The sequence below is a fragment of the Danio rerio genome, chromosome 1, assembly GCF_049306965.1.
Source record: "Danio rerio strain Tuebingen ecotype United States chromosome 1, GRCz12tu, whole genome shotgun sequence".
Lineage (NCBI taxonomy): Eukaryota > Metazoa > Chordata > Actinopteri > Cypriniformes > Danionidae > Danio > Danio rerio.
The window spans coordinates 60772779-60794221 of record NC_133176.1 but is presented as its reverse complement, the minus strand read 5'-3'; the positions used below and the strand labels follow the sequence as shown (position 1 = coordinate 60794221).

General features: G+C 37.1%; 2 protein-coding genes across 11 annotated transcripts; both read left to right on the top strand.

Annotated features, from left to right (window-relative positions):
* Window positions 1-451: 451 nt before the first annotated feature.
* On the top strand, window positions 452-11402 carry LOC103908692 (B-cell receptor CD22). Of its 3 annotated transcripts, none has more exons than XM_073907605.1 (11): window positions 452-593; window positions 1609-1662; window positions 1781-2125; window positions 6170-6415; window positions 6496-6750; window positions 6827-7072; window positions 7138-7222; window positions 7315-7345; window positions 9734-9811; window positions 10745-10828; window positions 10918-11402. In XM_073907605.1, the coding sequence occupies exons 2-11, from the start codon at window positions 1620-1622 to the stop codon at window positions 10936-10938; spliced, it is 1434 nt and encodes a 477-aa protein (XP_073763706.1). In that variant the 5' UTR covers window positions 452-593; window positions 1609-1619; the 3' UTR covers window positions 10939-11402. The 3 variants fall into 3 exon arrangements, with proteins under 3 accessions (XP_073763706.1, XP_073763704.1, XP_068078214.2); XM_073907603.1 differs by having other exon boundaries at window positions 500-593; window positions 9719-9811; XM_068222113.2 differs by lacking the exon at window positions 452-593 and having other exon boundaries at window positions 1599-1662; window positions 9719-9811.
* A 2392-nt stretch (window positions 11403-13794) lies between these two features.
* Window positions 13795-20367, top strand: zgc:171470. 8 transcript variants are annotated; one of them, XR_012402249.1, is made up of 7 exons: window positions 13805-13854; window positions 17158-17226; window positions 17307-17654; window positions 18923-19162; window positions 19239-19493; window positions 19589-20013; window positions 20165-20362. XR_012402249.1 is itself a non-coding variant. In XM_073947914.1 (6 exons), the coding sequence occupies exons 2-6, from the start codon at window positions 17166-17168 to the stop codon at window positions 19813-19815; spliced, it is 1131 nt and encodes a 376-aa protein (XP_073804015.1). In that variant the 5' UTR covers window positions 13795-13854; window positions 17158-17165; the 3' UTR covers window positions 19816-20362. The 8 variants fall into 8 exon arrangements, 3 of the variants coding, with proteins under 3 accessions (XP_073804015.1, XP_073804007.1, NP_001104655.2); XR_012402247.1 differs by lacking the exon at window positions 13805-13854 and adding an exon at window positions 16422-16535 and having other exon boundaries at window positions 20172-20362; XR_012402248.1 differs by lacking the exon at window positions 13805-13854 and adding an exon at window positions 16425-16535.
* The last annotated feature ends 1076 nt before the right edge of the window (window positions 20368-21443 follow it).

The window sequence follows — 21443 nt, the reverse complement described above, 5'->3', positions numbered from 1 at the left end:
TATCTATCTATCTATCTATCTATCTATCTATCTATCTATAATTTGATCTATCTATCTATCTATCTATCTATCTATCTATCTATCTATCTATCTATCTATCTATCTATCTATCTATCTATCTATCTATCTAGCAAGCATTTGGTCTATCTATCTATCTATCTATCTATCTATCTATCTATCTATCTATCTATCTATCTATCTATCTATCTATTTATCTATCTAGCATTTGATCTATCTATCTATCTATCTATCTATCTATCTATCTATCTATCTATCTATCTATCTATCTATCTATCTATCTATCTATCTATCTATCTATCTATCTATAATTTGATCTATCTATCTATCTATCTATCTATCTATCTATCTATCTATCTATCTATCTATCTATCTATCTATCTATCTATCTATCTATCTATCTATCTATCTATCTATCTATCTATCTATTTAGCATTTGGTCTATCTATCTAGCCATCTTCCTGTCTGTCTGGAGGGTTTGGAAAGAGGAAGTTTAATCATCTTGTTTTGCTGTGATGGGGTTAAGATCTCTATCTTTTCATCATTCATCATTCGTCACTGCTAAAAGGAGCACGGTAAGACAGACTTTTATATCTCTCAGTTTTCCTAGTCTTTTTGAACACAATATAAACATTCAGTCTTGATAACCCTTCACTCATTTCAAACGTTTATGAGTTCATTTTTCTGATAAACACAAAGGAAGCTGTTTTGAATCATGCTGAAACCACCTGTAACCACTGACTTTTCATGGTAGGAAGAAGAAACACTATTAAAGTCATTTGTTACAGGTTTCCATCATCCTTCAAAATATCTTCCTTTGTATTCAAGAGAAGAAAGAAACAAACAGATCTGAAACAAGGAAGAGGAAATGATTTTCATTTTTGGGTGAACTATTCCTTAAAGGTCACTATTAGAGTGAACAAAAGTCTTTAGATAAAACCTATTGTAATGGTATTTAAAAAAAAAATAAAATGAAAACACCCTTACAATATGGCACGTCAAGATTTTGCCAAGTACGATGCGATCCTGGATTAACATCTATGTTGATCCTGGAACATAAATTTAGTTGGAAAATGTAATCCATACCTATTCCCTACCCCTAAACCTAACTATAACTGTACATTCTTCCCAAAATCAGAAGGGAATAATAGATGAATAACAATTATGTTGAAGTGCATAAACCTAACCGTAAACCTTAACATTAATAATAAACATATCCCTTAATTCTGATTGTGTGATTCTGAATGGTGATCCAGGATAGATGTTAATCCAGAAACTTTAATCCTACTTGGTGATATCAGATTGGCCCTTTAGTATATATTAGGTCAAGTCATATTTATAGAGCCATTTAAAAACAGTCACAAGACTGACCAAAGTGCTGTGCATAAGACAAAGTCAAATAAAAAGACAGAACATAAAAATGTTGAAATAAGACAAGAGAAATGACGGAAAACATTCAAATATTAGTAATAAAACCTAAATGTTACATAGATAATAGTGCTTGTACACCTTTTACTCAAAATATATAGTAAAAATATATGGTAACAGAGATAAATAATGTCATTTTACGTATCTACTATATGTCTGTAGGTGCTGCTGTCATGATGAAGACTCTTATTCTGCTTTTCCTGCTGATGATTTACAGTGAGTCACTGCAATCTTTGTTTTTTTTTTAGTTGTTCTGGAAATCTGACTAAGATCACTGATGAAAAAAATAGCATTGTTCATAAAGGCGATAACAGAAAATATATCTGTGTTTCAGGGGTTTCTGGTGCTGATTGGGCTGTGAATTACAGTTCCTCACAAATCTGTGCACTGAAGAGTTCAGAAGTGACAATCAGATGCACTTATAAATACCCGACTGGACATCAGATCATGAAAGCATTCTGGACCAAATACCGTGCAAAAAAAGGTCAAGATTATCCAGATCTGTCTGAGGACCCTGAATACAGTAAGAGGCTTCAGTATCTGGGAGATAAACAGCAGAACTGCACCGTCAGACTGAGTCATGTGACAAAGAAAGATGAACACAAGTATTATTTCAGATTCATTACTGATAAAAATAAAAAATGGATGGGCACTCCAGGAGTGAATCTCTCAGTCACAGGTGACGTTTCTCTCTCCTTGTGGTCATTATGTAGAACAGTGGCTCTCAGACTTTTTTCATCGAGTTCCACCTCAGAAATAAGTACCACCATGAAGTGATAATCTTTGACAATTGAAATCAAGGAGCGTAGTAGGCCTAGTAAAACAGCTACAGCTCTGACAGATTAAAAAAACGTTGCAGATTAACTACTATTATTAAGAAAATTATTATTATTATCAGCCACTTTAAACATTATAAATAGTTTGAACATTAGCACTGCACTGTCTAAATAAACAAACAAACAAACAAACAAAATAAAATGTCAACGTTTAAATTAAAACATGCTTTTAGGTGAAGTTTCACAAACTAATTTCGAGAGGAGCACGTGATATGATTGTGCACTGCTGGCCACTCATCAGTAATAAGCCAATCAGAGTGATCCTATAGCTTAATATAAATGAATCACTTTCTCCGTATCTTCTTTTTGGAAGAATCCCCCCTTCCACCCCATCTCCTCCTTTTTCTCCCCTTCTAAAGGGGTAGCGATCGAGACCTACCTGATCTCGGATCCCCTGATATGCTTAAAAACCGGGCGGGAGCCCTGCGCTCAAATATCTCCGAGCTCAGGGTTCTCTCCCGAGACAGCATGCCAAACCTGCTATAAATGCCAGGCATATCTAAGTGGGAACTCTTGAAAAGTTAATTAAAAAGGGTAGGCTACTGTTCTTAAAAAGTAAAAATAACAATAATAAAATTTCTGTACTTAAATGTAAAGTGTTAACCTATAGTATCCTATTCAACAAATCCTGGAAATGTTGCTTGGACCTCATAAATAGAGGCATTATATATGTTGCATGTAGATATGACATATTGGATTCCTCTGCCTACCCCTAGAACAGGGGTCTCAAACTCGCGGCCCGCGGGCCATTTGCGGCCCTCAGTGCAATATTTTGTGGCCCGCGCCGACCGCTGTACTCTGACAGAATCAGCGGAGCGGGGAGAGAGAGCGCTCCCCGCTCCGCTGATTCTATCCGTACACAGCGCGCTTGTCACTCAATGCACGTTGTCGCGCGCGTACTCAAGAGCGATGTTATCGCGCGCCTACTGAAGGGCGGGACCGAGGGTGTGTCGCGTCGCGGGGGCACTTTTGATCATTTTGGAAGGGCACTTTCTATGCAAGACTAAAAAGGGCATGTGCACTGCACAGGTTGAGCCCTATGTGTGCACGTGCCTGCCCTGCATCTTATAGGCCTATATATTGATATTATAGGTAGATACAGACTGGTACAGACTGATGTGACTGGAGTGGGGTGGGGGTGTTTTATTTATACATATATACGCCTTTTTTTAGGTGAGGGAATGGAAGTTTTGAGTGTGTGAGAAGTTATTCTCCACCTTGAACTTCAATAAGTCAAAGTACAGGTCTAGACTTAATGATGATCATCTTCAAGCCATACTGAGGGTCTCAACTGCTTCCGCTCTAAAGCCAAATGTGGTTCAGATTTGTGAGAAGAAGCGCTGTCAAGTCTCTGGCAGCAAGAAGTAGGCAAAAGATGCCATGTTCAGAAGAACTGTTCATAATCTTCACTCAATGTTCTATTAATGTTCAGGACACTTCATGTTCAGAAGAAATCATTAAAACTGTTAATAATGACATTTAAGGACTTTTTTTTGTGAAATCCCTTATGCGGCCCAGCCTCACCCAGACTTTGCCTCCTGCGGCCCCCAGGTAAATTGAGTTTGAGACCCCTGCCCTAGAAGGAAGCCCGCGTACCACTGGTGGTACACGTACGTTTGAGAACCACTAATGAAGAATAAGAATCAGTGTGTGAGAGCAGCACTAGATGTAATGTGTGTGTTGAAAAACAGCTACAGCTCTGACAGTTTAAAAACGTTGCAGATTAACTACTATTATTAAGAAAATTATTATTACAGTTTTTCTCAGTCGCTTTGGTGCGTTTCTCACAACACCTCTGCATTTCTGCACAACAGTTAATGCATTTCTCAAAACAGTTAGTACAAACTGCAAAACCTAGCTGATAACCTGCAAAAGCGCGTCACATTCTCAAAATGGAGAGCTCATTCCTCAAAAGCAAGTTTTGATGTCAATCAAAGAGTCAGTATCATCAAAATGAAAAGTCCTGACACCATTGTTTATGAACAAGATAGACTTTGTCATGTTTTCATTTTGTCAGTTTACTCTGGACATTTTTTCAATGCAAAAAAAGTCCGATTTTGGTGAAACTTCGTGAAAATGTTCAAGATAGCACTATATACACTATTAGCACAGCCAATTGAAAACTACAGTAAAGTTAGACATCACTGCGTTGAGTGAGTGATCTGAGTACAAGACACTGAATATGTATGTTTCACATTTTTTCTGCATTTGCTCTTTACAATTTGAATTTTTTCACAGCATTGTGCAGAAGAATAAACACACCCTTATTTACAGCAAACATAAACTTTCTTTGTGTTGAACTGTGCACAACCGTGAACAATATTGCAGAACATATTGGAACTAAATCAACATACATACACAGGTCGGAAAATCATTCATGAAACTGTTCAATTTAGAAGACATTTTCAGTAAAATAAAGATTTAAACCCATTTTTTGGTCACACTTTACAATAAGGTTCATTAGTTAATGTTAAGTAATGCATTTACTAACATGAACAAGCAATGAACAATACATTTACTACAGTATATATTCATATTAATAAACGTTAGTTAATGAAAATACAGTTGTTCATTGTTAGTTCATGTTAACTCATGGTGCACTAACTAATGTTTACAAGAATGTTAATAATGCATTAGTAAATGTTCAATTATGATTAATAAATGCTGTACAAGTGTTGTTCATGTGATGTTCATGTTAGTAAATGCATTAATTAATGAACCCCTATTGTAAAGTGTTACTTATTGTAAAGTGTTACTAATTAGCTTGCAAGATTTTGACAACTAGTTCAACATTTGTGTATGTAATGACTCAAGTAATGAAATGGGGCTATTATTTTTATTTGCAATGACTATTCAGCTTTGACACGTTTAGTTCATTTTGACTGACATGACATAAGCAGATGATGTTATAAACAGCAGAGAGTTGTATGAAAGCAATTGATGCATGTCCGAAAGCATTTGCAATGTGTTGGAAGGAATGAGAAACTGATACTAGGATGTGCACAAATGACTAACTGTTTTGAGAAAATGTTGTGCAAATGTAAATAGTGTTGTGAGAAATGCACCAAAGCCACTGAGAAAAACTGTATTGTCAGCCACTTTAAACATTATAAATAGTTTGAACATCTAAAAAAACTAACAAAATAAAATGTCAACGTTTAAATGAAAACATGCTTTTAAAAGTTAATAGATTAAGTAAAAATAAATAAATAAATAAATTCCTGTACTTAAATGTAAAGTGCTAACCTATAGTATCCTATTCAACAAAACCTGGAAATGTTGCTCGGACCTCATACACTGCAAAAAATGCTTTTCTTACTTAGATTTTTTGTCTTGTTTCTAGTCCAAATATCTAACAATTCCTAAATCAAGAAGAATTTTCTAGACAAGCAAAACATATTGTCTTGTTTTGAGAAATAATATGCCAATATTAAGTGAGTTTTTCCGTAAAACAAGCAAAGTAATCTGCCAATGGGGTAAGCAAAATAATCTTATGTCAAAAGAAAAAACAAGATTAATTTGCTTACCCCATTGGCAGATTATTTTGCTTGTTTTACGGAAAAACTCACTTAATATTGGCATATTATTTCTCAAAACAAGACAATTTGTTTTGCTTGTCTAGAAAATGCTTCTTAATATAAGAAATTTTAGATATTTAGACTAGAAATTAGACAAAAAATCTAAGCAAGAAAAGCATTTTTTGCAGTGTAAATATAGGCATTATATATGTTGCATGTAGATATGACATATTGGATTCCTCTGCGTACCACTAGAAGGAAGCCTGCGTACCGCTAGTGGTACAAGTACCACAGTTTGAGAACCACTGATGTAGAATAATAATCAGTGTGTGAGAGCAGCACTAGATATAATGTGTGTGTTGTGTTCAGATCTTCAGCTGGAGTCTCCTGAGAGAGTGACAGAGGGAGATTCAGTCCGTCTGACATGTAGAAGCAGCTGTAAACTGACTGACACACCAACATTCATCTGGTACAGAAACTCACAGAGATTGACTGAAGGAACTATTGGAAACAAACTCATCCTCAAGTCAGTCGGAAGAGAAGATTTAGGCAGATATAGATGTGCTGTATATGGACACACACTCACATCACCTGAGGTCTATCTCAATGTCACCTGTGAGTACAGATTCATAGATGTTTAGTTCTCTACTGGAGAGTCTGTTTGATGAACTCAAGTTCTAGTTTGATCATTTTAGATCCTCCAAAGAGCGTCTCAGTGTCCATCAGTGGATCTGCTGTAATAATGTCTGGAGATTCAGTGACTCTGAGCTGCAGCAGCGACTCAAACCCTCCTGGAATAATCAGCTGGTTTAAAGGAAAAATGCTTGTCGGATCTGGAAGAATCTTCAGCATCTCCAAGATCAGCTCTGACGACAGTGGAGAATACAAGTGCAAGGCCAGAAATGCACATGGAGCGAGATACTCTGATCCTGTGACTTTAGATGTCCAGTGTGAGTTCATGATGGTTCAGCGATGTAGACGATGTTAGTTGTGAATATTAAAGACATCATTGCTTATCTGTTTTAGATCCACCTAGGAGCGTCTCAGTGTCCATCAGTGACTCTAAAAATAAAGTGGGGGGAGATTTAGTCACTTTGACCTGCAGCAGTGACTCAAACCCTCCTGCAGAAATCTGCTGGTTGGAGGAGAATCAAAGCTCAGCTGTTGGATCTGGACAGAGTTTCAGTGCAGTACAGAGTGGACGCTTCTACTGCGTGGCTCGCAATCCACATGGAGCTCAGAGATCAGACGCCGTCACTGTCACTGTTAAAGGTAAAGCAGCTCATGTACTTACTCTGCTCTTTCTAAACAAGCTTAAACCATCTGTCTTTTCTCAGTAAAGCACTGGAAGATATATCATACTGCTGTCGTAGTATCACTTTGTGGAATTGTCGCTGCTTTCATCATTGGGTTAATAACCTGGTAAGTGTCTGAGCTTCTTTTGTTGCATTAAATTACTGTTGTACGTAGTTTAATAGGATTCAGTGTTGATATAATGTTTTCTTTTCGAGCAGCTATGTGAAGCAGAAACAAATGCGTCCTCAGGTCAGTGAGTTTCACTACAATTCAGGCTTAAATACTGAGTTTGTCCAATAGGGGGCCACAAAGTCACAGATTGTATCATTAAAGGGGTCCTATTATGCAAAAATCACTTTAATAAGGGGGTTTACACTGTTTGTGTGGCAGCAGTGTGTGGATATAACCAGCTTCTAATGGTAAAAAACTAATACATTTTGTTTGTTATAATCAGATTTTAAAATTAGTCTGCAGAAACACTTGGATTGACATACTCCCATTGTATGATGTCATCAGAGGGGGAAAGCCCCGCCCACTTGCGGCTATCTCTCCCTTATTAGTAAGGTCAGATGAAATCTGTGTACATTTTTTGCTATTTCTGCGCTGAATTTTGTGCGGATTTATGAGGAATTATTTTGGGAGTATCGTAACCTTAATTTAGGAAATAAAAAGTAATATTTTTTTTTTACTTGTATTTAATCTTTACAATGCAAATCCATCTAGATCCACTTTATTTGGTAAACAAAGCACATCTCTCAAATATTATATCTACTAAAAGACAAAAATATTACTTTACAAAATATAGTGTAAATAAATCATATAAATATTTTTAAATTAGTCAATAATATTACTCAAATTAGATAAAAAACTGAATAAATATCAATTTACACAAGTAAATAAACAGAATCAATGATGGCTAACAATCTGCAGAATTCTGCGTGCACAGATTGCGTGTGGGCCTACTCATTAGCATGGAACGTTAGTCTTGTTTTTAAAACTGCGTCTATTCTTACAAATAGGCATTTGTAGCCCCGCCCTCTTCTGACAAGAGCACAAGCTCATTTGAATTTCAAGCAATGGTCACCAAAACAGCACAATTTGGATCAAAGTCTAACAGGGTGTTTCAGTAAGATATAAACTATTATCTTTGTGGTACTTTGAGCTGAAACTTCGCTACACATTCTAGAGACATCAGAGATGCATTTTACTTTTTGTAAAAAGAGGCATAACAGGTCTTTAATAGATGCTTGTTCAGAACACCATGATATATATAGATTAATCTAGATTAAAATGGCTCATTTGAATTCTACCTAAGGCCTTCAAAATATGTGTGCTACCCAAATAATGACTACAAGTAAGTCTTTGAGAGCGGGTTTCTCTAGCCAGGTGGCGCATTAGACCAGGGGCGCATCTCCTGTTTCCAAAATGCATCACAAACTGCTTTAGAAACTGTTCTACTCTAATAATTAATGATGAAAATAAATGATGTTCAATAAGATGTGCTTGTGTTTACTTACTGTTTATTCAGGTAAACATGAATGTTGAACTGTAGGCCTACATAAGCTCCTAACAGCAATTTTCAATCATCTTAATCCGACTAAAGTCATCACTGAACTAAACAGAAATGGAATTAAGACATGTGGAGTATGCAGATATTAGTGGCATTATTGAAGTAAACACTGCAATCAAACTATTACCAAAATGTAGGACTTTTCGCCATATTTTCCAACAAGATCCCATAACACTCTCACAAATCCTTACTTCATATTTGCATCTAATACTTCAGTTTGTCATGGGGGCATCAATGAAATGTTCATTAGTTAAAGTGAAACTGCCAAACTGCAGTTAAAGTCAGGCATCATGCTGATTTGATTCAGAAGGGCACATTTTTGTCAGACGGCTCACCGGTCAGGTATACCTTCGCGCTAAAATATCAGGTGAAAGTCATCATAGCTTGCGCAGAATAGACCCAGCTCCCAACCCGACTTTGAGGATAGATTAACGGCAATATTTTTTATCGCGCGATAAGAGTCTCGCGTAAACACCAATAACGGCCCACCACTAATATATATATATATATATATATATATATATATATATATATATATATATATATATATATATTCAAATATATATATTTAAATATATATATATATATATTCAAATATATATATATATATATATATATATATATATATATATATATATATATATATATATTCAAATATATGCTGTATCTGAAATCGCCCCCTCATTCACTATACCCTACATCTATAGTCAACTTGAAGGACTGAATATATATATCCAGTATCGTAGTTCAACATTTACTAATGCATTATTAACATTCAAATGCATGCTTGTTAGCATTAGTTAATGCATTGTGAATTAACATGAATTGACAATGAAACAACTGCATTTTCGATACTAACATTAGCTAACATGAACAAACAATGTACCAAATCTACACAGAAAAAAACACTAATGCATGGAATAACCTTAACTAATACAACCTTATTGTATAATGTACACCATTTTCTTTTCTATGCATTTAAAAATGTATTTTACACTGTTCAATACCAGTGTTCTGCCTGGTGAATCTGATTGCAACATTGACTTTTTCAGTTCTCTTCCATTCAGACCCTCACAGACTATTCTGATGACATAAGCATAATCTTCGATCCCAGGCAGATGCCATATGTGTATGAGAATGTGATGGTAAGTCTGTTTTTCTTACACCTACAGCACTATTCAAATATATGCTGTATCTGAAATCGCCCCCTCATTCACTATACCCCGCATCTATAGTCCACTTGAAGGACTGAATGAAACGAGGGAGTGAACTGGAGCATTTTTCTCTGTGTTTTGCTGGTTGATAAATCTCAGACAGATTCGATTTTAAAGATAGTCATTAGCATTTTATGAGCTGTCTAGTAATGAAATGTCTGTCATGTATAAAAACATTACATTAATTAAACAATTTTTCATTTTGAAACTGTCAGATAGGATTCTGCTATATGGCTGCCATCTAGTGGTCAGGTGGGAAATCATTCAGCAACCTCACAGTGCATTTTGGGTATTTTCTAGCTGTTGAGTGTGCATGGGTTGTACACTCATTAGTAGAGTGCATTGAGGGCACTTCAGTATGTCCACTATAGTTTTATACACCACTATAGAGTCTGCAGATAGAAAATAGCCATTCTTGGCTAATTCTGGCACATTTTACAGGGATGTTCATTAATGTACATTGCCTCTGTAAACAAATAAACTAAACTAGAAGTGGCTGCTCCTTCAAATAGTGCACTATTTAAGAATGTAGGGGGCGATTTCATATACAGACATCGTGTTTGGTGTCCTGTCACAAATCCAGTTATGCTTGTAGTGACCAGTCAGTGATCAGCAGTTTGTATACATCCTGTTTTAGTAACAGGAACCTACCCAGTTGTAGTGCTAAAATAAGTACCAGGAACTAGCTATTAAATACAATGAAAAAAGCCACCAAAAGCGAGCCGTACTGACCTGATCTGAACCATGTGGGTTATACAGTGGAACAAGCAACTCTAGATAGCATTGCTATAGTAGACCACTTCAGTTTAACACATTATCTTCCTCTTTCTCCTGGTTCACATGATTTCTTCTCTTTTCATGAAGGATGTTCATCCCTGCACAGACAGTCATGATCCTAAGATGACCATTCATCTGTATGAGAACCTTGCAGTTTATGGAAATGTTGCTGTGAGTGTCCAGATTTTCAGTACTGTTGTCTGCCAACACCACTGTGGTATTTAAATGCATGTTGTTTTTGTGTCTCATTACTGGCTCAGATTAACAGGAACATGCCTTAGTGGATGATCTCTGAGTGGGCGGAGCTCTGGATGATTGACAGGACTGTCTCATAATGCTTTACTGGAGAACTTTGGTGGGAAAAACATGGCATTTGATGGACTGGGAAGAATAGGCTTGTTGTTGGCTAACTATGTCATCATGAAATGTTATATTATTGCTTCCTGTCTGTTAATTGTTTTATTTTAATTGTTTAAAGCATGAGTATAAAGTTTTAAGTGTAGTGCCTCAGTGTATAGATAAGTGTGTGGGGTTTATTTCAAAGCGAAAACAAAATATTGGCTTACTCCATTGGCAGATTATTTAGCTTGTTTTACGGAAAAAAAACTCACTTAGTTTTGAATGATTATTTCTTTGCAGATATTTAGCTTGTGTTTTTAGCGGTGTAGGCATGGAAAATATTTACTAAAAGCCGTCTAAAAGCTTAAATAATAAATACTAAGTGTATTTGAGTACACGGTGTTCACCATGACAACAATATTATGCATATTTGTGTAACTGGCATGTTCAGTGTAACTCTTGTGATGTCCCTTGGCATCTCTCCATCACCAACACAATCTCACGGCAACTCGTAACTTTTTGATTTAGTGGGTAATTCATATGAATTCGTACGATCTAATTCGTACAATTTAGTACGATTTGCTCATCCCCCAATGACGGTTGGGGTTAGGGGTGGGGTTAGGTGCCACGCCATTTTTAAATTGTATCATTTCGTATGACTAAAATCGTACAAATTTGTACGAATTAGCCACTAAACTGGCAAAACGTAAAATACTTACGTTTTCTCGTGAGATCAGGCTGACGTCACCTATGAAAATCAAATAAGTGAACAGCCAACTTTATTCAATTCGATTCACCTTTATTAGGCCATGTCCACACTAATGCGTTTTAATTTGAAAAGGCATATTTTTGTCTCCGTTTTGACCTTCCGTCCACACTGAGACGCGTTTTTAGAAAACAAAACGTATCTTTTTGAAAACGCTCTCCAAAGTGGATAAATGGACGTTTTTGTGTCGTAGTGTAGACTGTAAAAAACGGAGTCTCTCCAAAACGATGACGCGTTTTTTTTGTCATGTGACAGTCATGTTACTAATTTGCTTACTTTAATTTCGTTGTGATTATGATTTTAGTGATGTCGTCCTTACTGTGAGGGTAAGCAGCGTCATCAGCAGGATACTGTTCTTTAAAGCGGTCCAGTATATTGGCGTATTTGTTTTGGCACGTCTCCCAGTCTACATTTTCACTCTCTTTTGCAACTTTGTATTCATGTGTTACTCGAAGCAGCAACTCTACTTCATTGTCAGTCCATTTAAAAAACTCTGTGCTTTTCCTTGACATTTTGCCGCAACGTTTCAAATAGCCGGAAAGAAAATAAACGTCAGGCGGAAATGACGTGTGCCGAAGCGTCTTACATTTCACGCATACGCAGTACAGGTTGAAAGCATTTGTAGGCTTTCAGTGTGGATGACAAAGTTTGGGAAAACGAATAGAAACGAATGAAGCGTTTTTAGAGGAAAACTCCGTTTTTAAATTTATCCGCATTAGTGTAGACATGGCCTTAGAATTGCACTTTTACAATGTAGATTGTGTCTGATCAGCTTCACATAGAAGATCATAGTAAATGTAAACTGTGTCAGTTCAGTTTTCAGAGTTTAAGTTCAGTTTAGTTTAGTTCAGTGTGGTTTAATAATCAGTACTGAGTCCAAACACTGAAAAGCAAATCCATCGATGCGCAGCTCTACAGATCCCGAACCATGCAAGCCAGAGGCGACAGCGACGTGTAAAAAAAACTTCACCGATTGGGAAAGTGAAGAATTAAAAAAAAACTCAAGACAAACCAGGCTCAGTTGGACACGACCATTTCATCTATGGCCAAACATCTTGTGCAGAGCTGCAGTCAAGGCGAGGAGGCTGGAAGCTGGACTTTAGCGAAGACTTGTATGTCCCTGGAGCGTCACAGTAATCAGTCTCATGCTCTCCACTCCTCTATGACCACCACAGCAGCTGCTCAGGATACGGCCTGGTCCAAGATATGGAAACCTTGTGATCATCTCGTCGCTGGTTTTGGATCGAACCAGTGGTGCTGCATAGTCTGAGGGACTCGGGATGAGTATCCCCAGGTGGAAATAGAGAATAAAGAGAATAATTAGTGTAGCTGCTGTTCATAGCTCTTCTGCTAAAAGGAAGACAGCTGAGGCTGGAAGTTAGCAAAAATTATTTCAAGAGTTCCCACTTAGATATGCTTGGCATTTAAAGAAGGTTTGGCATGCTGTCCCGGGAGAGAACCCTGAGCTCGGAGACATTTGAGCTCAGGGCTCCCACCTGGTCACTAAGCATATCAGGGGACCCAAGGTCTTGATAGCTCCCCCTGTAGAAAAAGGGGGGAAAAGGAGGAGATGGGGTGGAAGGGGGGATTCTTCCAAAATGTAGATTGTAAGGAGAAAATGATCCGTTTATAATAAGCTAGGATCACTCTGATTGGATTGTTGATGTTTGTCTGAGAGCGAGTAGTTTGACCATTCTCTGTCATATTTATTCTGAGTAATTTCTTCCATAGGCGGCTGATTCAAAAGATAAACAATTACAAAACAATCACAAAAAATAAACACGCTTCAGCGCATTGCAGAATACGGTCAATAGGATACCACAGTAATAGTTTTGAAGCAATTATTTCCATTGACTATCTAGAATAGCTTCACTGTCGTATATAGTTATTCCTGCAATAGATCCAGTATAAACATTCATAAATTTGAAAACATTACAAGATGACATCTGTGGACTGATATAAACTCGCTCATTTTAACCTTTAGCCTACAGTAAGTTTTGACAATGCGCTAAATAAATAAACCCACATAGCACTTCTGCTTTATCTGCAGTATTTAAGGCATCAAGTGTGTCCAACCTTTGGTACAGAGCAGGTAAGAGCATGATTTAACAATATTTAACTGAATTCATTACTATCTGGTATACTGTTCTTTGGGTTATATGGGACACATGGGCTATAGCTGTCATATAAGAGCACTGGTTGCTTGATTCTATCTCATAAACTAAATTATTTATGTTAAAGTCTAAATAACTCAGATTTGTATTGTCATAATTAGTGTTTATTTATTTGTGCAAAAAGCATAATCATAATCCTCCTTAAATTCATACTAAATTACATTGAATAGGCGGATTCTTCTCAGAACACAAACTGACGTGCACATGTTGTCACAAAAACATGTTAAATTCTGTACTAACTGTAAAAATATTCAATAAATAGACTTGTATACTCACTTCTTTAAACCTGATGAGGTAAAACAGCACATAAACTATCATTTGGTACATAACATGGTTTCAATTTCAGTTAAGGATAAGAAATGTAACACTTAAAATTGGGACCCCCTCGAAAATGAGATCTGAAGGGGCTATCCCATTTAATAAATTCAATTCAAATTGTTTTTAATTCATTACTAACATTTGTGATCACTAATAGTTTAAAGGGGACCTATTATCCCCATTTTACAAGATTTAAAATAAGCCTCGTCTCCAGAGTGTGCATGTGAAGTTTCAACCTAAAATACCCCACAAATTATGTTTTATAACGCTCTGACCCTTTTAGACTTTGATCTTTGATTTTATCAAGTGTGTGGTTATAAAAAATACAAATAATAAGAATATACTATTAGATGCTGGTAATATTCATAGGCTGTTGCCACACAACCGTGTTTAAATTCTTTATAAAAGGGATTTTTTCATAATAGATCCCCTTAAAGACCTAGAGATATTTTGTGTTATTTATTTTAAAAGCAGTTTTATTTTAATTTTAGCAGTCAGCCTCAAGTGACATATATTATTTTAAACAGGAGAGCCTGAAGCTTCAATCTGTATCATTTAAAGGTCCAGTCTAAAATATTTTTTGGTCCAAAAACTTATGAACAAACAGAAAATATTTCAGAATTTTCCAGAAACGGTTTTTAAAAAAGTGGCATTTTCTAGTTATTACAAACAAAACCTTATGAAGTTTGTTTTTGTTTTTCTTTAGAAATACATGCTGTGATGTTTTATACTTCCAAGAAATTGTTTTCCTTATAAAGCCCGCAAAAAATTAGTAGAGAGTACATTTCTGTCTGTAATGGATTATGGTGATCATCTCTATATGCACGCAACCGCTACCCTATTAAGAAAATTAGATTCTGTTTATCACGCAGCAATACGTTTTGTCACAGGTGCAGATTCACGGACGCATCACTGTATTTTGTATGATTCCTTAGACTGGTTATCTCTATATCAAAGGAGAAAATTACATCTGTACTTATTTATCTTAAAGGGTCTTTTAGGTAAATTACCATCCTATATTTTTAATTTATTAACATTTCACACCAACAATCAACATACTAAATCTGGTTCATGTATTCGTCTGATAGTTCCAAGGGCACTATCAGAACTTGGCAAACGTGCTTTTTCCGTTCACGCTCCCAGGGCTTGGAATGACCTGCAAAATCAGCTCAATCTTGACACTCTTCCGACTCTGAGTACTTTTAAACATCTTTTATACAACATTTTAAAGGACACCTGCAATTGTTTGTTATGAGCTGATGTTTTTAAGAATGGTGATTTTGTAATTTTGTGGTATTGTTTGTGATTTTTATATGAACCTTTATGTGCTGCCTGCCATCTTGACCAGGTCTCACTGGAAGAAGAGACAGTACTGTCTCAATGTGATCTCCTGGCTAAATAAAGGAAATAAATAAATAAATAAATAAATACTTCCAAAATAAATTTTGTCTACATCCACCTTTCCCTGAGCAAGTTATAGCAGTTTATTTCAATGTTATTCCAAGGCGTTTTTCAATGGGGAAAAAAATGCATTTATTTACTGACAATGAATTTGCCCAAAAGTTCTGGGAATGAACTAAACAGAAAAAAAATGTTACAAAATAACAGAACACTGAAGCAAATTTGACTTTTTCTAAATAATATATTTTCAGTTACCATAAACAACACCACTTACAATGAACAAATAAAAAATAAATAATGCGTCAAAGTCCAAATAAACATGGTACAAATCCTCAGTAAAAAAAATTAAATATAAAAATTTCCTATACTATAGTTACATAACTAAACTAGATTCAATATGGACCATCCTTAGGTTTTATGTGCCAGCATGGATATGGTTGTCTGTGGATATGGATTTGGTTGTCTGCAATGCAAATAAACAGCCGCACCTTCATTTGCGTCCTTTGAAAACAGCAAGGCCAGCACTTCGTCTTTGCTGTGTCACTGTTTTGTCATGTTTTTGTGCTGTAGTGCATACAAATGTACTTAGTATGAGAAATTTTTTTTTTCGTTTTATTTAGCCGTGCATAAATGTACAGCCAATGTCTCGTTCCAGGTTGTTCAAAAAGCTGACTGTTTGTCCACAAAGCGAAACTTATGCTTATTGGTTGAGAGAGAGCGAGTTTGAACCAATCTGTGCATGGTGGAGGGACAATGCATCAATGTATCATGTCTGGTTTGTCCGAAGACACAAGCCACGAGCGTTCCTTTGTCAAATCAGCGTTGTCAAAATTTGATGATGTAACCACACTGATTCCGGAGCCTGTGAAGCTTGGTGAATGTAATGTGTTAAAGCTGAGATTCTCTACTTTATGGCAATCTTTGAATTGTACGGATCGGATCGGCGGATCAAAAGTTATTAAACAATTATAAACAATACTTATTTTTAGCCGCGGGCGGCTGTCTCGGTCTTTAAGGGTTTTTTAAAGCAAATTTTATAAAATGTTAACTTGGTTTAAATAGTGTGTATTACCATTTATTTGCAGTGTTTATTTGTTCTTTTGTGTTTAAATGGTCTCTGCTGCTGAAGACTAGACCCTGTGGTTAAATAAAAGTCGTAAGGATTCAGTGTTGCAGGTCAATGACAGACAGTGCACATCAATACACTGATAGTCTTTTACCACAGTACGTGCATGCAGGGCCGTGCACAGGGGTGGCCCGGTGGCTAGAGCCACTGCCCCTCTGCCCTCATTGGCTGAGGTGCCCCTCTCAACCTGTACCCCCTCCCTCCCCCTCCGTGCCCACGCCCCTGGCTGTTCATCATCCATCTCCGTCTTCACTTGACACGCGGTCTTCCCCCTCGGTATTTGCTTTGTGATTTCACCCAATCTTTCTTTAAGTTTTTGAAAAATTTATTTGAGCTGTAATAAGTGTTGAAAACTGTGTGTGTGTCTGTTTTGTAGTTGTTGCAATGGTGATGTCGGTCAGTATGAGTCCTCCTCTTCCTCTGATCTTCCTGCTCATGATTCACAGTGAGTCACTACTGTTCGACTGGTACATTCTACTAAATTCTGTATTAGACTTTTCTCAAACATCCATTTTTGTGTTTCAGTGGTTTCTAGTGCTGATTGGGCTGTGACTTACAGTTCTTCACACATCTGTGCACTAAAAGACTCATCAGTGATAATGAGCTGCACTTTTAAATACCCTACTGGACATCAGATCATGAAAGTGTTCTGGAACAAAGACTTTGTAGAACATCGAGACGAGCTTGCAGATCTGTCTGAGCACCCTGAATACAGTCAGAGGCTTCAGTATCTGGGAGATAAACAGCAGAACTGCACCGTCAAACTGAGTCTTGTGACAAAGAAAGATGAACACATGTATTATTTCAGATTCATTACTGATCAACCTGGTGGGAAATGGGCTGGTTATCCAGGAGTGCGTCTCTCTGTCACAGGTGACTCTCCTGAGGTTTCTCTCTTATTGTGGTCATTATGTAGAATAATAATCAGTGTATGAGAGCAGCACTAGATATAGGGCTCAATTTTGACAATCCATGCGCAAAGTGCAGGGTGCAAACGCTTTCAGGTTTTGTCAGAATCCACTTTTGCTATTTTAAGGACGGAAAAATCTGCTTTGCGCCATGGCGCATGGTCTAACAGGGTTGTGCTTATTCTCTTAATGAGTTTTAGATGTGTTTTGAGCATAAACCAATCAGAGTCTCATCTCCCATTCCCTTTAAGAGTCAATTGCTTTGCGCCATGGCACATTTGGTATTTACATGACCGACTTTGTAAGTGGAAAAACTGAGCACTTCACTAGCAAGAAAACAGTTTAACAGAGCATCTGCAGCGTGAGGATAAAGAATGAGCCTCTTTGTTCTTTACTTTTACTTTCACTCTCGTGGATGAGGAAACTTCTTGTATGCACAGACATTCATTAGCCTATACATAATTTATTTTGTTTGTTAAGCGCTTAGATTTGTTTCAAAACTATTTCTAAATTCAGTTCTAATTTCCAGCAAACGAATAAATGAACAATAATAATGAAGTGTGTTCAGAAAACTGAGTTATATCCTAAAACACATGCTGTGCCTCATATGGTCTAAAACCTGAAAGGTGGGCAAATCTAAGCTTGTTTTTAATAAAACAAATATAAATATGGATATAATAAATAATACTGCTAATAATAATAACATTATACAAACGCAAATTGTTATGAATAAACTGAAAAAAAGCCCCTGGAGATGAAGAAGGCATGAAAGTTTGGTTTTTATATTTATGTAGGCTAGAAAATAATATGTTTTGTAATATTTTAATCCTTATATTTATATCCTATATATATTCTTGTTATATCCTATATATATCCTTAATATTTGAATTATTTTTTATATGTAAATATATTTGTGTATTGCTGTACATCCTATGTGTATTAAGCAGTGTGTAAGCGAGGTGCACAACTAACACGCTCTGCGCAGGACTTTAGACCGACTTTGCTCTGGTCTATTGAAAAATCTATTAAAGTTTCTCAAAATAGCAACACGTCAGCAGTGCGCCTCAACACGCCTCCTTTTTTAGACCAGAACGCCTATAATTGCTATTTAAACAGCGTGGCTCAAAACGACACTTGCGCCAAGCTGAAGCTAGCAAACAACAATTGCGTCGCGATTTGCGCCACATTGTGTCGGGTTTGTGATAGAGCCCATAATGTGTGTGTTGTGTTCAGATCTTCAGCTGGAGTCTCCTGAGAGAGTGACAGAGGGAGATTCAGTCCGTCTGACATGTAGGAGCAGCTGTAATCTGACTGACACACCAACATTCATCTGGTACAGAAACTCAGAGAGAATGATTGAGAGAAGCAGTGAACTCCTGCTGCATTCAGTCAGAAGAGAAGATGCAGGCAGATATAGATGTGCTGTACATGGACACACACTCACATCACCTGAGATCTATCTCAATGTCATGTGTGAGTAGATTTTTTGTAGTTCTTTTTAAATATTTCTCTAATTTATCTAAGGAAAACTTTATTATGTCTGTTTTAGATCCTCCAAAGAGCGTCTCAGTGTCCATCAGTGGATCTGCTGTAATAGTGTCTGGAGATTCAGTGACTCTGAACTGCAGCAGTGACTCAAACCCTCCTGCAGAAATCAGCTGGTTTAAAGGAGAAACATCTGTAGGATCTGGAAGAATCTTCAACATCTCCAAGATCAGCTCTGGTGACAGTGGAGAATACAAGTGTAGAGCCAGAAATGCACTAGGAGAGAAATACTCTGATCCTGTGACTTTAGATGTGCAGTGTGAGTTTATGTTCATTTGTACAGTTCACTGTTTCTAATAAAAAGAAAAACTATAATATTTATCTATAATAAGTTGTAAATTTTGTCTGTTTTAGACCCGCCAATGAACGTCTCAGTGTCCATCAGTGGATCTGCTGTAATAATGTCTGGACATTCAGTGACTCTGAGCTGCAGCAGTGACTCAAACCCTCCTGCACAAATCAGCTGGTTTAAAGGAGAAACACTTGTAGGATTTGGAAGAATCTTCAGCATCTCCAAGATCAGATGTAGAGCCAGAAATGTGCATGGAGAGAAATACTCTGATCCTGTGACTTTAGATTAATAAACCTTCAATAATAGGAGCTAACACTCTTCGGGGTTAGTTTGAGAGTCAAACAAAAGTCTACTGACTGAAACCTAAATAACAGTTAGGCTTTTACTTTTCCCTTTATTAAGGCTCCTCAAAATGACTTATGACTGTAAAATCATTAGCTGAGAAAACCTGCAAGTACACATCCTATTCTTCTTCCCTCTAGTCCAGGTGTGGGCAAACTTGATCCTGGAGGGCCGGTGTCCTGCATAGTTTAGCTCCAACCCTATTCAAACAGACCTAGAGTTCAAGTGATCTTGAAGACACTGATTAGTTTGTTCAGGTGTGTTTGACTAGTGACTAGTGTACACCGGCCCTCGAGGATCAAGTTTGCCCATACCTGCTAATGTCTATATGTTCTTGGTGTTATTTTATCCACATTGTGATTAATAATATATTAACTGTTTATTTTTTATCACAAAGACGCTGCAGTGCATCTGATAGTGGGTGGAGACCTGAATGACTGACAGGAGCGTCAGGATGTGATTTAAAAGAAGCAATAAAAAATATTCACAGACTAGTCTATATCAGTCTGCTATAACGATAGACTGGGCGTTAAAGAGGGGGAAAACACGAGCATTACAAGCATTATCATGATGGACTCATTCAGTAGCGAACTTTTCGTGGAAAAAAAACAAATGACTACCTTTTTTTTTAGCTGCCGCCATCCTCACTTGTGTGTGTCGCCCCAGGCTCATCCTGATTTTGCCAAGTGCTAGTTGCCCGGAGACCAACATTTTTTATGATGACCCCGGGACAACAACTCCACCAGCCAATCAAATGTCATGACGTCATCATTATGTGCCCCTCTGCAAAGCCTTTGCAAAGTATTTTTCAGAATTAACCAACCAAAAATGCCAGTATATTTAATCAGGTTTGTAATGCTCATATTCAGTCGCTAAGATTGACTAAGATGTGCTTCAGGTGACCAAGTTAGCGTTATGGGTTTCCCGATTGTAATATAAACATTTTAATCTCCATCACTGTAAGAAAATCTCTGGCTTTACTTCGACTGACTTCCTCTTCCTGTTAGGTGTGATGTCACTCAGTGGCTGTGTCCGAAACCGCATACTTCCATACTATACAGTACGCTAAAAACAGTATGCGAGCCGAGTAGTATGTCCAAATTCCTAGAATTCGAAAATCAGTATGCGAGAAGTACCCGAATAACTCACTACTTCAGGCGAAAATCTGAAGTACGCATCCCATGCATGCTGCACTATCCCATATCCCCGCGAGAGAATTCATGAATGGAACTGAAGCGACATAATGTATTATGTAATGGTAAATGTATTACGTCCGAATTCCATTCATACTTTTCACTTTCATACTGTATAGAACGTACTTTTCTAACAGCCGAGTAGTGTGTTTAAGTTCAAATGCAGTACCTACTGAGTAGTAGGCGGTTTCGGATGCAGCCATTAGGTGCATTCGACATGAAGCACAGCTGCAGCCAGTGATCAACGAGATTAGCCGAGTGCAGGCGGGGGCGGAGTTGAAAACAGAGCCGTCAAGCCGGGCAGCTGGACACTTCGGGGCTCAAAGTTGCTGCAGTCATGATGACCGATCACACTGCGTCATCATAATTTTTTATTTTTTTA

Bases quoted from the DNA above. Each gene is read 5' to 3' on its own strand.
- LOC103908692 (XM_068222113.2), top strand. From the start codon at position 1,599: ATGTCTGTAGGTGCTGCTGTCATGATGAAGACTCTTATTCTGCTTTTC. The intron at 6,751-6,826 runs GTGAGTTCATGA...TATCTGTTTTAG, and splicing joins TGTGACTTTAGATGTCCAGT to ATCCACCTAGGAGCGTCTCA. The intron at 9,812-10,744 runs GTAAGTCTGTTT...CTTTTCATGAAG, and splicing joins ATGTGTATGAGAATGTGATG to GATGTTCATCCCTGCACAGA.
- zgc:171470 (XM_073947906.1), top strand. From the start codon at position 16,424: ATGTCTGGTTTGTCCGAAGACACAAGCCACGAGCGTTCCTTTGTCAAA. The intron at 17,227-17,306 runs GTGAGTCACTAC...TTTGTGTTTCAG, and splicing joins CTTCCTGCTCATGATTCACA to TGGTTTCTAGTGCTGATTGG. The intron at 17,655-18,922 runs GTGACTCTCCTG...TGTTGTGTTCAG, and splicing joins AGTGCGTCTCTCTGTCACAG to ATCTTCAGCTGGAGTCTCCT.